This window comes from Topomyia yanbarensis, chromosome 1 (assembly GCF_030247195.1).
Source record: "Topomyia yanbarensis strain Yona2022 chromosome 1, ASM3024719v1, whole genome shotgun sequence".
Taxonomy (NCBI): domain Eukaryota; kingdom Metazoa; phylum Arthropoda; class Insecta; order Diptera; family Culicidae; genus Topomyia; species Topomyia yanbarensis.
Genome location: NC_080670.1, coordinates 94,086,540 through 94,099,614, shown reverse-complemented (window position 1 = coordinate 94,099,614; position 13,075 = coordinate 94,086,540). Strand labels below are relative to the sequence as shown.

At 39.1% G+C, this 13,075-nt stretch overlaps 1 protein-coding gene and 1 long non-coding RNA gene across 2 annotated transcripts; both read right to left on the bottom strand.

The window, feature by feature from the left end:
* Positions 1–453: 453 nt before the first annotated feature.
* LOC131678064 (uncharacterized) lies at positions 454–948 on the bottom strand. The gene is made up of 3 exons (XR_009303577.1): positions 827–948; positions 614–757; positions 454–553 (listed from the first exon to the last, which is right to left on the bottom strand). It is a non-coding gene; the product is annotated as an uncharacterized LOC131678064 (long non-coding RNA).
* A 5,221-nt stretch (positions 949–6,169) lies between these two features.
* LOC131696389 (uncharacterized) lies at positions 6,170–8,503 on the bottom strand. The gene is made up of 3 exons (XM_058984934.1): positions 8,201–8,503; positions 7,058–7,828; positions 6,170–6,925 (listed from the first exon to the last, which is right to left on the bottom strand). Exons 1-3 carry the CDS (start codon positions 8,501–8,503, stop codon positions 6,170–6,172), a joined length of 1,830 nt encoding a protein of 609 aa, XP_058840917.1.
* Positions 8,504–13,075: the final 4,572 nt, after the last annotated feature.

Sequence of the window (13,075 nt, the reverse complement as noted above, 5' to 3'; positions counted from 1 at the left end):
TTGAAAAAAGCTACATTTTTAATGTCACCGTGGTCGTGTCCTGTACACAACCCTTTAATTTTTTTTTGTTATTAGTGCATGTTATACATACTTCAAATTTTAATACAGCATAGAGGAACATATTTTCAACAAATTGGCCTAAAAATCAAATCATTCTGTTAAGTATGATAAAAGTTACTAACGTTCAAAATCTGACGCGGCGCCGCAGCCGATATTTTGAAACGGGACCCCTATATTGAAAGCTTAAATGTATTCTACATTAAAAGTGGCAGAAATTAGTTTTATCTTCCAGTGTATCCACAAGTAATAGTGAAAAAATGTCGTTTCCACGCCCACGAGAACAACTTATATTACATGCAAAACTGTTCTTATTTACTTACCAAATATTTTGAGGAGAAAAATTTCTTCAACTATTTAGCTAAAAGCAACAAACTGCAAAGCGAAAATACACATCTCTGATCTCTTAGAAAAAACGGGTAGTGGAGCAAATGCAGCAGGCAGCTGGTCGCTGTTTTCCGTTCGTTGGCAACAAAAAGTGCAACTCGATCATCATCTACAAAATGAAACGTGTCAGATTTTTAATTTTTAGTTTGTGTAATTTTGCAACATTTACCCTTTAGATAGATTTAATAGGTGTTTGAAACAAGACGACCAAAAATGCACGGAATAAATTCTTCGATGCCGCACACCACATTCTTTAGATTCGGAGTCACAGAACCGAATCAATTTTTCAATCCTGGGGGTATTGATGACAATGCTTTAAATATACGATTCGATTAATAGAATTAAATTACAGGACTAGATTAAAAATAATAAATATCCTTACATATCCAACTGCTCCGGAAAACGATGCGAGGATACCAAAATTTGTTTATATTTATTTAACCGTATCCTGGCCTACGTTGACGATTTTCGTTTTCTCAGTTTTCTCAAAACACTCAAAAGAAATATCAAACTGGGACGTCATCAAGCGGTAAGTGCGGTCAAATCTGAAGGGACATGAGCCACTCATTATAAAAGTGTAAAATGTGCCACAATTTGCTATAACTTGTTCGTATGATTTAAGTTTTGCCTTTCTCAATAGAAAACTGCTCTGAAAACCGTCTTTTAAACGGAGACCCGGAGGCCCGAGTGACATATACCATTCGATTCAGTCCGTCGATTCTGTGTGTGTGACCACAATCTCACTCTCTTTTCTCAGAGATGGCTGAACCGATTTTCATAAACTTAGTCTCAAATGAAAGGTACAACATTCCTATAGGCTGCTATTGGATTTATAATGGATCCGAATTCCGGTTCCGGAATTACAGAGTGAAGAGTACGATCACGCAGAAAATGTCGATTTTAAAAAATTCTGTAATGAATGTATAAACACAGACTAACAGACATAACACTCAAAAACAAAGCTTCGCCCGCTTTAACGGTCATTTTAAATATATTTGTAGTTGGGACTGTGGCCACATTTGAAATTATGGCGCCACTGACATATGAACAAGCATGTGGGGGATAGACCACTAGTGAAAAATTGTTCCCAAACCTGAGGGGTAACCCACCAGTAAATAAGTGTTTGGGACTGTGAATAAAAGGTGGAGCTAGTGTTCTGGGAAAATTGTCGGATCGATGTTTTTTGAGGGAATTCCCTCATAGTGTTATGTCTGTTAGTCTGTGATATGACGCCAAACAACGCATTCGACGACTTCAGGAGAAAGCAGCTGATAAGGCAAGGCGCAACCGAAAACTTCGTAAGCAGTCAAGTCAACGTGACAACGATCGCGCTAACAATCATCATCATAACGACAGTGGTAAGACGTCAGACAAATTACTACCTGCCACGGCGAAAAAACAATTTTCCGTTCCTCCCACAACTACCGAACATCCGATTGCAGGTCTTGCAATACCAGCAGTAAAAACAAATTTCATAAACTTTAAAAAAGGTGACACCATCAACCCGTACCGTTCAGCCAACGAAAACATTCAACCCAAACAAATGAAAGTGACACCTACCAGCGGCGAAAATAGTTTAAACACATTGGCAACCACATCTCAACATTCGAACACAGACAGCCAATTTCAACTGGACCCCTTGCGCCCTCCAATCGTACGCCTCACGTCACAATCAACGAATGGCGACGGTCGCTTTTTAAAGGCCAGACTTCGCGAACCAAAAATAATGAACATTGTACGCCTATACCTGGCATATATGAAGGACCAACACCCATCTATTTGCGTGGAAGGAATGACGCCGACCAGCATCAAAATGACGCTCGCATCCGAAGGACTACCGACCACTCCTGACCATCTCCTGCGCATTTTCATCGAAGTCTATCAGGAATATGGGCTAAACCCAGACGAAGCAGCAGCAGACCTTGATTCTTATGGAACATTTTTATCAAGCGAAAGAACCAGGCGCCTTCAACAACTCCGCGAAGCTACGCATAAATTTGGAACGTCTAATTTTCGGAAGTAACGACGCCCTCTATAGAGGAAGAAAATATAACTGTAAGTACTTTAAATATTCCAAAAACTTCTTCGCATCCACAACAGAATTCGACTGAAATTTTGGTCTATTGCCAAAATTTTAATCGAATGAAAAGCCCAGCCAAAATGAAAGAAATCCAACAAAAACTAATTTCATCTTTTTTTAATATAATTCTTGGAACAGAAAGTAGCTGGGATGAAAGCGTAAGAAGCGAAGAAATTTTTGGAAATCAATTTAATGTATTTCGGCATGACCGTAATTTGTCTCTTTGTAATAAAAAGTCTGGAGGAGGAGTCATTATAGCCATAAACGCAGACTTTCCTTCAGAAGAAACAGAAACCATTAAACATATAGAATTTGAACAGATATGGGCAAAAGCAGTAATATCAGGAGAAGTGCACATATTCTCCTCTGCGTACTTTCCACCTGAAAATGCTCACAAAAAATCATTTGAACTATTTTTTCAAACTGTAGAATCTATCATGTCAAACATGGAACCTGAAGTAAAACTGCATATTTATGGCGACTTTAATCAACGTAACACCAACTTCATCGTAGACATTGAAAACGAATCTATCTTACTCCCTGTCGTAGGCGAAAATGAAACACTTCAATACTTCTTTGACAAAATATCTGAATTTGGCCTGCACCAAATCAACCATGTCAAAAATAGACAAAATTTATATTTAGACCTCTTATTCACGAACTGCACTGAAGACTTCTGTGTTAATGCATCTTTAACTCCATTATGGAAAAATAAAGTATTTCACACAGCAATCGAATATTCAATTTTCTTTCATCAAAACTCTTCCCCGAACGACTTGGAGTATCAGGAAGTGCCGGAATACCATAAAACCGACTCGAAGAAGTCAAACGTAGACTATGTAGAATAAATTGGCAAACTGTATTGAGTATAGAAGAAAATGTCAACGAAGCAGTGACTAAATTCTATTTAATTGTAACGAATTTAATCTCTGGAACAGTACCAGTAAAAAGAAGAAGAAGAACTCATAGCGGCCAGCAGCCTGTATGGTTCAACCAACATCTGAAAAATTTAAAAAATAGGAAGCAAAAGGCACATAAAATTTACAAGAAAGAACATAGCATTACAAATCGGCAAAACTATCTGGATATTTGCTCCCAACTCGACATAGCCATTAACACTGCACATGAAGAATATAATTGTAAAATCGAGACTGACCAATCCAGACTGACCTATCCAAAGAATTTCTTCAATTACGTGAAAACGAAATTGAAAAGTAGCAACTTTCCACCCCAAATGCATTTTGAGGGACATGTAGGAAATAACAATACTGAAATTTGCAATTCATTTGGAAAATTCTTTCAAGAAGTCTATACTTCATATTCCGAAACAAACCGCGACTACTTTTCATTTATACCTGAATTTTCAAATGACATTGCCGTCCACGAACTATCTGAACACGAAATTACCACCGCACTAAAAAACTTAGACGCATCAAAAGGACCTGGACCGGACGGAATAGCACGAATATTTTTAAAAAATCTAGCAGAAGAATTCACTCTACCACTTCTACATATTTTCAACATGTCACTGAAAAATGGAACATTCCCAGAAATATGGAAATCATCCTTTTTAGTGCCAATTTTTAAATCAGGCGCTAAATCGGACATCCGAAACCATCGTGGGATTCATGCATATCATGCATTCCAAAATTATTCGAAAAACTAGTAAATGACAAAATATTTCACCAAATCAAAAATCAAATAACAAGCAAGCAGCATGGCTTTTATAAAGGCCGCTCAACAACATCAAACCTTTTAGAATTTGTAACATTTACTGTGAATGCAATGGACAATGGCAACCATGTGGAAACACTCTACACAGACTTTAGTAAAGCATTCGACCGTATTGACATACCTTTATTACTCTTCAAACTGCAAAAATATGGCATAGAAAATAAACTATTGAAATGGCTCGAATCATATTGAACGAAACGTCAACAAACAGTTCGCTTTCAGAATATACTCTCGGAACCAATTTCTGTCACCTCTGGCGTGCCCCAGGGTTCCCACTTAGGCCCTCTTCTTTTTATTTTGTACGTTAATGACATTACCTTTATACTCAAACATCTTAAAGTGCTTATATATGCAGATGACATGAAACTTTTCATGGAAATAAGAAATGTCAAAGACACTGAAATATTCCAAAACGAAATAAATATATTCCACACGTGGTGTAGCAAAAGTCTACTCCAACTTATTGTAAAGAAATGCAACTCAATAACCTTCAGCAGAAAAATTTCAAATGTTCCCATAGACATACACTTAGGCAATCAACTTGTAGAAAAATGCAAAATTATATGAGATTTAGGCGTAATCTTGGGCTCCAAGCTCACATTTGTTGAACATTATAATACAATAATAAATAAATCAAATAGTATGCTGGGCTTTATTAAACGTTTCACCTACAATTTTGAAGACCCTTACACAATGAAATCATTATACAATACATATGTCAGGCCAATTTTGGAATATTGAAGCATAGTATGGAACCCATACACTGTCCTGTGCGAAGAACGCATCGAATCAGTCCAAAAACAATTTATTTTGTACGCGCTTCGTAAGCTAAACTGGACGACATTTCCTCTTCCATCGTATAAAGCACGTTGCATGCTCATTAATATACAAACACTCAAAGAACGCCGCGAATTTGCCATGCTTTACTTTATCAACGACATTATTTCTCAACATGTACAATCCGCATCATTACTTTCGCAAATAAAATTTTATGTACCTAGCCGACAACTAAGAACTCGTAATTTATTCCAAGAACAATCTTTTAGGACAAACTATGCTAAAAATAGCCCCATCAATAGAATGATGCGTTATTATAATGAAAATTGTGTAATAATTGACCTTTCCATGTCTAGAAATCAAATCAAATCTGAACTAAACCGTAGAAATAATGTATAGTATATAAGTAAATATTGTAAAACCATTCTATGTAGTCTACATATGCTTGACGAAAAAATAAATAAATAGATGGTGATTTTTAGTGTTTTGTGGTAACCGGAAACCGCCATCTTGGATTTCAAAATGGCACTGTTTGGGCCTAGGGGTGGCCCTTGGTGTAGAAAATTTGCAGCTTGCTGTTGGTGGCTGGCTATGTTTACAGTTGTCCGCAGACAAATAAAACTCTTGGATGGACCACTCAAAACAAACCGCAAACAACTTTAGCGGACTGTATGTTGGAAAACCACTTGCAGCTGGATGTGATATATTGGAAGGAAAAACACTTTTTGCACTTCACACTTTACTCTTTTATTTTCACTCTTCACTTGTACTTCACACTTTACTTGTTGGAATAATACTGATTGCTGCGATGCGCAGAACGCGCGTACTTATATTACACGCCACACGTTCTAGAAACGCGTGGCTCAACCGCGATGCTTGTCGATGCCATGTCACACATCAATTACCTGTCATCTCTTTCCCACATCATACGATTGTATCGTTGGGTCACTCACGCTCGCTGACGATGATGCAATACCGCGTGTATCGCTGCTGCTGCTATTGTTGTTGCTACTGCTGTGTGTGTGATGATCGTGCGCGAATGGAATATTTGGCGTTCATTCGAGAATGTTCTTACCGGTTGGAGATTCTGCTCGATTGTGATGGAATCGTGTGAATAATTTTACTTGGCAGTTATTAGCGCTGAACTGAGGCGCGAACATACTCCCCCGGGCTGGGATGGATTCCCAGAATTATTAGGATGTTCATGCTTAGGAAACTGGTTTCCTCAATCGGAAGAATGGATAGCTTTGATGTGGGGCGTCTCAAATAGGAATTTCCTACATCTCCAGCGAAAGCCCATCCGAAATGGGTCTCTCGAAGATCCGGAAGGTCATCGGCCATTTGGAAAGATCCCGATTTTAGCAAACGGAAAAACTTGGATACACCGATGAGCATGTCAACATGGTTGGGCGCATGGAACAGCGAATCCGCCATTTGAAAACCTACTGGTATCGGCCAATTGGATATATCGATCTTCGTTGAGGGAATCTCTCCAGTTACTTTGGGAACGACCAAGCATTCTATCTCCATGCTAAAATTGCTGATTCTGGATCGAATTTCTGCGAGGATGATGTCTTTAGCGTTCGTTTTTGATTCTCCTATGCCAGTAATAGGGATGCATACTGTTTTTCTTTCCAGACCTAAACGGTTCGCCATTGATTCAGAAATTAAATTTACCGTGGAACCGTTGTCTAGCAAGGCGCGGCAAGAAATAACTCCTCCTTTGCGATCTCGCACATTGACGACGGCAGTAAGAAGCATAGGAGTTTTCTGTAACTGGGAGTGGTTGTGCGAAGATGGCTCATTACCAAATCGTTCACTGCGGGTTGATTCGAGTGCTATCGACGAACTTGTTGGTTGACTTACAAAACTTCCCTGTGGCGCAACATTCTGCAACGGAGTTTCATAGTGCAACATGGTATGGTGTTTCTTTTGGCATTTGAAACATGACTTAGGGGAGTGGCATTGTATCGATCGGTGTCCAACTCGGAGGCAGTTAAAACAAATATTTTTCCTCCTCACCATTGTGAAACGCTGGCTGATCGATAACTTTCTGAATGACGGACACTTGAAGTTAAAATGATTGCACTCACAGAAGTCACACCGAGGTCCTTGTTTTGGCTGTGTTGTAGCTGTGTAGGCTCTATGGAATGATGTCTTGGTGGTTTGTGGTACGGGATTGACATGCTGTGGCTTGATGGAAAATTCGTTGCGTTGTGGTTGGTTTTGGCATCGCTCTAGTACGTAGACACGGTGTTTCAGGAAAGCAATGGTTTCGTCGTAGCTGGGCATATTTCCTCGCTTGATTGTGGACTCCCAATGCATCTTAGTTTCGTCATCTAGCGCACTAGCCAGTATGTATATCAGAATCTGCTCTGAAACTCCAGAGAAATCCTCGCCAAGAAATTTGAGGTTCTCCACATGGCTGACAAAAGACTCGACAAGCGTTCGTAATTCATCGTAGCTCCCCTTGGACAACTTCTTCGTGTTAATGAGACCTCCAATGTGTAGATGAATTATGCGTCTTTTATCTTCGAAGCGTTCCTCGAGCAGCTGCCATGCCCGTTCATAGTTTCCATCGCTGATAGTTTTTGCGTCTATTATACCTGCAGCATCTCCGATGAGTGCTTTTTCAAGATGATACAGTTTGATGCGGTTGGATTCGTTGGATTGGTCCACCACATCCCGGAACATCATCTTGAATCTCTTCCAGTGCTCATATTTTCCATCGAATGTAGGTATAGCACGTGGGAGTGGCTGTTGGACAATCACCGGCTGCTGATTGACGATGGACTGTGAGGGTGGCGGAACTATTAGTCACAGACTAACAGACATAACACTATGAGGGAATTCCCTCAAAAAACATCGATCCGACAATTTTCCCAGAACACTAGCTCCACCTTTTATTCACAGTACCAAACACTTATTTACTGGTGGGTTACCCCTCAGGTTTGGGAACAATTTTTCACTAGTGGTCTATCTCCCACATGCTTGTTCATATGTCAGTGGCGCCATAATTTCAAATGTGGCCACAGTCCCAACTACAAATATATTTAAAATGACCGTTAAAGCGGGCGAAGCTTTGTTTTTGAGTGTTATGTCTGTTAGTCTGTGTATTAGTGTCTTGGAAATTTGCTCAAGCCATGTTTCGAGCAAAATGGATACACTGTCGTGAAGATCCTCAAATTGCAGATAGCACTGACTGTGTTCCTTTCTTTTGGCTGCAGGAATACTTTCAATGATTCGCTGATGATTGCTAGTGAACTCGGCGTAGGCTGCTTCCAACTTCTTCACAAATGTTTTTATTTGTGGTAGAGTGAGCTTGGTTTGCTCCACTCTGGCATTCTGCAGTATGGATTCAATCCGGAGCACTTTTGCTTGCGCCATTTCGCGGAAGTGAATGAGCGCACTGACATCTTCATCACTATCAACATCAGCATTTTTCACTGGGGTTCTTATGGGCGGCATTTTGGCTGTTTATCACTGATTATCACTAATCACTCAGTAATCACACCAGAAGTCACGGTGGCAACAGGGACAACGGATTTCCTATCCGGCTCGAAGGACCAATGTTTTGGCCTAGGGGTGGCCCTTGGTGTAGAAAATTTTCAGCTTGCTGTTGGTGGCTGGCTATGTTTACACTTGTCCGCAGACAAATAAAACTCTTGGATGGACCACTCAAAACAAACCGCAAACAACTTTAGCGGACTGTGTGTTGGAAAACCACTTGCAGCTGGATGTGATTTATTGGAAGGAAGAACACTTTTTGCACTTCACACTTTACTCTTTTATTTTCACTCTTCACTTGTACTTCACACTTTACTTGTTGGAATAATACTGATTGCTGCGATGCGCAGAACGCGCGTACTTATATTACACGCCACACGTTCTAGAAACGCGTGGCTCAACCGCGATGCTTGTCGATGCCATGTCACACATCAATTACCTGTCATCTCTTTCCCACATCATACGATTGTATCGTTGGGTCACTCACGCTCGCTGACGATGATGCAATACCGCGCGTATCGCTGCTGCTGCTATTGTTGTTGCTACTGCTGTGTGTGTGATGATCGTGCGCGAATGGAATATTTGGCGTTCATTCGAGAATGTTCTTACCGGTTGGAGATTCTGCTCGATTGTGATGGAATCGTGTGAATAATTTTACTTGGCAGTTATTAGCGCTGAACAGAGGCGCGAACAGGCACCAATCATCGATTTTTATCTTCTACTAATTACTACCTTTCAAATGACACCCATATTGAAGGTGGTTTTTAGTGTTTTGTGGTAACCGGAAACCGCCATCTTGGATTTCAAAATGGCGCCAATCATCAATTTTCACTTTCTACAAATTACTACCTTTCAAATGACACCCATATTGATGGTGGTTTTTAGTGTTTTGTGGTAACGGGAAGCCGCCATCTTGGATTTCAAAATGGTATCCGCTCAGTACTCAAATTTTAGGTTATCCGCTTAGTACTCAAATTTTGGGTTATCCGCTCAGTACTCAAATTTTGGGTAGTCCTCACACCACCCAAAAATTAAGTTCAAAGCTTGTTACCCAAAAGTGATGAGATGCACTTTAGTCCATTTTGGGTAGGATTCTACCCAAGATTAGGTAACGGCTGGTAAAGCTTAGTATGCACCTCTTGCGAAATGAGCTCGCGAAATATTTTTCCTTTTTCCGCGCGGAATTTTGACATTCGTTCGCGAAATTTTGGCAACCTAGTATTTGCGTGTTTATTGTCAGATGTCGCTTTTGATAACTAAAAAGTAGAGCACTCTAGTTAGAGTGTGGCCAAGAGGCCATGACGTATCCAAACGAACATGAAATTTGACGTATTTCTATTGTGTATACGTCAAATTCCATGTTCGTTTGGATACGTCATGGCCTCTTAGCCACACTCTAACTAGAGTGCTCTACTAAAAAGCACCACATCAGCTGTTATTTGTTTACATTTTTAGGATTTTTCCTTTGTTGTGTCACTTGCGGACGGCTAAGACCGCTCACGGTCCATTTCGCCAAGGTTTTTTGTGTGATAACTTTTTCGTTTTTACATGGTGCTACACCAGTGTAGTACAAAAAACCGATAGACTGAATACACCCAAATTGAAATGAGTGTACCACGGGCTACACCAGTGGAGTACACTGTCAAATACAAAAATGCTTTTAAATTTTGTGTACTTCAAAAGTGAAATGGTTCATCAAGACCTTCGCACTGCATCAAAAATTCTTTTAACGATATGTATTCGGAAATGTTAGACGAATTATTACAGCATTGCTGATCATTTGCCACGAGTTGTGATCGTTGTTGATCAAATTAGTGGTAAAAATTCAGTATTGAGAGTTATCAACACATGCTCGGTAGTGAAGAGCTGATAACCAACGCTCCAGTAAAGATTGCTCTCTCGGAAAACTCTTCAGATGCCTCCGAATTGTACACAATGTCATTGTACACTTGTCATGATCTCACCTTGGAGAGATTTGGCTGACTTGCCTCGGAATGTGGGATTGCTAATCACCATACGTTATGGAAAAACCGTCACCAAATATGTGATACCAATTATGGTGAATGGATCGATCTTGAACGTATAGTTCTTGTAAATCTGACAGATATAATTTCAAACCGAATGATGCGGACACCAAAGATTCAATCAAATAAATCACCGAGCATTATATGTGTCTACCGGACGTGATTACCGTAAAACGGGAAACATTCTGTCTGATAGAAGTGAACGATTTCTAACTCAATGTTATAAAAAATTTCAAGTTGGTTCCGTCGACCCTGAGTCATGTGACCGATGCACTGTCGCATTGTAATCCCCTATTTTGTTCTTACCAAATCTTATAGGTAAATGGTAAAAATAATTCCCCTGAGCTGATTAACAGGGGCTATCATGTTCTAATCAAGAACATTTCTGATAATGCGAGTCCGAACATAACGGCCGACATGGTTGAAAGCGAAATGTTGAACGATGTAGTAATTTAAAATTTGCAATAAGTTTCTTCTAAAAAGTGGTAAGAACTCCTAAACAACAAACTAAAATATTCGCTATCACAATCCGGCCCAAAGAGTAAGGCAGCAGCCAATGGAGCATCGAAAATAAGACAAATGTCTCTTTCAACAGATGCCTTCATGAAATTACTAGGAATACAACGTTCATAGTTGATAAACTAAACACTAAACAATGGGGATGTGAAGTCACCACGTATGGTTGAATACCTAATATACAGAAAGAGGAAAACCCAAACTAAAAATTGAAGTCCAATTAAATTACAGCCAGTTTATATTTCTTCCAAGTTCATTCTTTTACATAGCATAAAACGTCGTGTACTACACAGTGGCGTTTCCAGGGGGTTGGGGGTTACCCCTCCAAACCAAAATATTTGGATTGAAAAAAAAACTTAAAGCTAATTTAATTAAATATGGTACAATAAATTTTTTGAAGCATATTCACCCTTATGTTTACGACGAATGCGATTTGAACGGGAATACAAACCACTTTCGAACGAATCTCACATTCGTCGCAAACAAGAATAAAGGTGATTGTCTGATCACTACATTAAGAATGTATTGTTTTAGACATCATGAGGACTTTTATGACGATATTATACCAGACAATGGTTAATCTATTGTTGAATGAACCATATTGAAAATGGTTTTGAAACGTTTGATGCAATGGTTGGCATATGGTACACATTTATGCGGGTTGTACGCATCTCACCTAGATTCGATTCCCAATCCTCGCACATAAGGTTGGAAATTTTTCTAGCCTGAAAAACCTGAAACCTTTTTCTATCCTGAGCCTATGGTTAACGCCCCTATAATTAAAATGAAAAGAAAAACTTGAAGACATTCCATAGCTAAGTTTGATGAAGACATAAATACTCTGTGCGTTCAGAATATCGAAATACATTAGACTATATGGTCTGTGTTAAGTCAGACCGGACTAAGTGACATTGTATTGATTTCGAGAAAAACGAGTTTAAAGTTTGAATCGCAACATCCTTTACATTATAATTTGAAATTAATTTTTGCTATAATTGTTGCTCGTTGTAACATATTTCAAATCAGCTAAAAGTCGAATGAAGCTGAAGAAATTCTTTATCCAGCGCTATGATTCATTTTTCAAGGTTTTGTGACTCAGTCCGGTCTGACTTAACACCGACCATATGTGAAACGAAACTTTTAAAACGAATTATTCTGATCTTACTGTAATTGATAAATCTCTTCTGCTGTGTATAAGCAATAAAATTCACATTTTATTCAAGATAGTCTCTAAAGTTTTATTGAAAAGAACTGGCTTTAAGAAAATTTATTGAATAATGTTTTGTATATCGATATATTGCATTTATGTAGCCGTACACGAGAAAGATACGCACTAGGCAAAAGGAGTCGAGGCTGGTGAAGATGAGAGGGAATGTGAAAACTGGTGCCACGAACCTGTGTGTACGCTAGGTGTACACACACCCACCCATTTGTTCAGTTGTGCAGGCGAACATGTGCACATATTTTTGTATGAACTAGCGCATTCAAATTTATATACAAATAAAATAAAAATATATTGTGTTCTATGTTCGTTTGGGAAGACTGGTCACCGGAAAGACCATGAAATAGTGACCTAAATTCAGTACGAACCTAAATGTTCAAGTTTGGGCATAAGAATTCTCGGAATCGTCTAAACCTTTGAGTGGTAAAATCGTCTAAATCTTTGAGTGGTAAAATGAAGCGTTATATGCGTGCCCGCATATAATGGTTCCTGAAGTACCGAATTGAGCAACCAAGTAAATATATATAAAACTTGGCAAGTTTTTTTTTAAACCAACTGTTCAATTAGTCTAATTCCTCGCAACGGGCTTTCGTTGAACGTAAGGTGTTTGTGCTTACACGTATAGTGAATTTATCAACCACTGCAGTAGTGCCATCTTCAATACCATTAAAACATGTAAAAACAAAGTTGTGTATGGATTTAGTCCCATTGATGATGTCAATGCATATTCCCGCAACTTATTACCTAATATGTACTAAAGTTTGTCTCCAA

Coding starts and splice junctions, on each gene's coding strand:
- LOC131696389 (XM_058984934.1), bottom strand. CDS start 8,503: ATGCCGCCCATAAGAACCCCAGTGAAAAATGCTGATGTTGATAGTGAT. Junction 7,829..8,200: donor TTGAGGATCTTCACGACAGT/GTATCCATTTTG, acceptor CCACCCTCACAG/TCCATCGTCAATCAGCAGCC. Junction 6,926..7,057: donor TCAGCCAGCGTTTCACAATG/GTGAGGAGGAAA, acceptor ACTCCGTTGCAG/AATGTTGCGCCACAGGGAAG.